The 1,432-nt window shown below is 36.0% G+C and overlaps 1 protein-coding gene across 1 annotated transcript; it reads right to left on the bottom strand.

The window, feature by feature from the left end:
* Nucleotides 1-439: 439 nt before the first annotated feature.
* On the bottom strand, nt 440-1,154 carry LOC27206661. The gene is made up of 2 exons (XM_016182463.3): nt 946-1,154; nt 440-873 (listed from the first exon to the last, which is right to left on the bottom strand). Exons 1-2 carry the CDS (start codon nt 1,061-1,063, stop codon nt 572-574), a joined length of 420 nt encoding a protein of 139 aa, XP_016024957.1. The 5' UTR covers nt 1,064-1,154; the 3' UTR covers nt 440-571.
* Nucleotides 1,155-1,432: the final 278 nt, after the last annotated feature.

Raw genomic sequence — 1,432 nt, 5'->3', positions numbered from 1 at the left:
CGTTAAACTAAACGAGATTCGTCTCGTGGCGTTTATTTAATGCGCTTCGCTGACTCGCTCCCACATAAAAATTCACCGAAAATTTGTGTTGATTGCATTTAATGTGGCGAGGTGGGATTGTTATGGCTTTCCTCGCCATTCGAGTTTTCCACATGATGCCATGAAAACTGAGCATTAGCAGTGTCCATTAAAGTCAGAATAGATCAAACATCACATGGTTTATTAAACTTAATCACTAAGCTCTCAATGCGACAGTTGCACATGATGACTTGGTGGATTTATAGCTATCGTGGAAAAAGATTGAATTTTGAGTGCAGAAGATATATGAAATCGGTTTGTTTTGCTTTGGAGTTATAAAATCGTCATTGCACGCTGTTCTGTGTTCTGGATTTGTGTTGGCTTCTTGAAATATTAAATATTTTAGGTTTTTTTTAATTAATATTTTATTCTTTGTATAACAAACATAGCGAGCTACGACAAAATACAAACAAATACATAGACAAAGCTATATATACGTCTGATTTCGAATAGAAAGTGCAGGTTCACTTGCTGTAATGCTCGGCGAAATCTTCTATTTTGGTTTTAGACGGAAAACACTCTTGATGCCTACCATCAGAGATTTCGTTAAAATATATACCAGGCTGCTGATTAGCTCAATAGGTCCTTGGTCGAAAAGTAGTGAGAAGACCTGTCCTAAGGACATCCAACTATTCTTTATGGAAATCAATTTTTTTTGTAACTCCTGCTGCATCATTTTCTTTAAAGAACGTTCCACTTCCTCCATATTTCTTTTTTCCTTATCTGAAGATTTGGAAGCTTTCTTTAATTTTTTTTCCGATTTTTTGGCCAGCAAATGTTTTACATGCGGCGATCCTAATAGTGTGAATAATGTTAATAACCAAAATTAAAGTTAATTAAAACCCAAGTTTGTCTTTCTCCACTTACTTATCTTTTTTATATGATCGAGCCAGGCCTTTCTGTTACGAATGCGCAGATCTGACAACACATCCTCGAGTGATTCGGTGCGCCTATGGCGCCTCCTTTTCGGTGCTTCATTATTCATTATTGTAAATTTAAGACCAATTACTTGCAAAATTTAAAGCAATAATTCGGTTGTAGCTTGGACAGCTTAAAAAGTTTGAATGATATGTAAGTCAACCCCTACTTGATGCAATATATTGTATTTTTATCTTAGTTAGTTTTTCTTGCCAAAAATTGGCGCATTCAACTTCGACCAGGCACGTTTGGCAGTATTCTCGACCATGAAGCCAACTTGTCCATTTACTTTGCATAAAAGAAACATTTTACTGCAGGTTTCCTCGCTCAGCAATTGCCTTTCATCGGCTCCCGATGGTTCACATATTATTTTCTTTTTTTTTTATTGGAATTGATAAATCGCGCCGATAAAGAATTATGAGGCGTATCTACAAAA

This window comes from Drosophila simulans, chromosome 2L, assembly GCF_016746395.2.
Source record: "Drosophila simulans strain w501 chromosome 2L, Prin_Dsim_3.1, whole genome shotgun sequence".
NCBI lineage: Eukaryota > Metazoa > Arthropoda > Insecta > Diptera > Drosophilidae > Drosophila > Drosophila simulans.
This window is presented reverse-complemented; position numbering and strand designations above follow the sequence as displayed.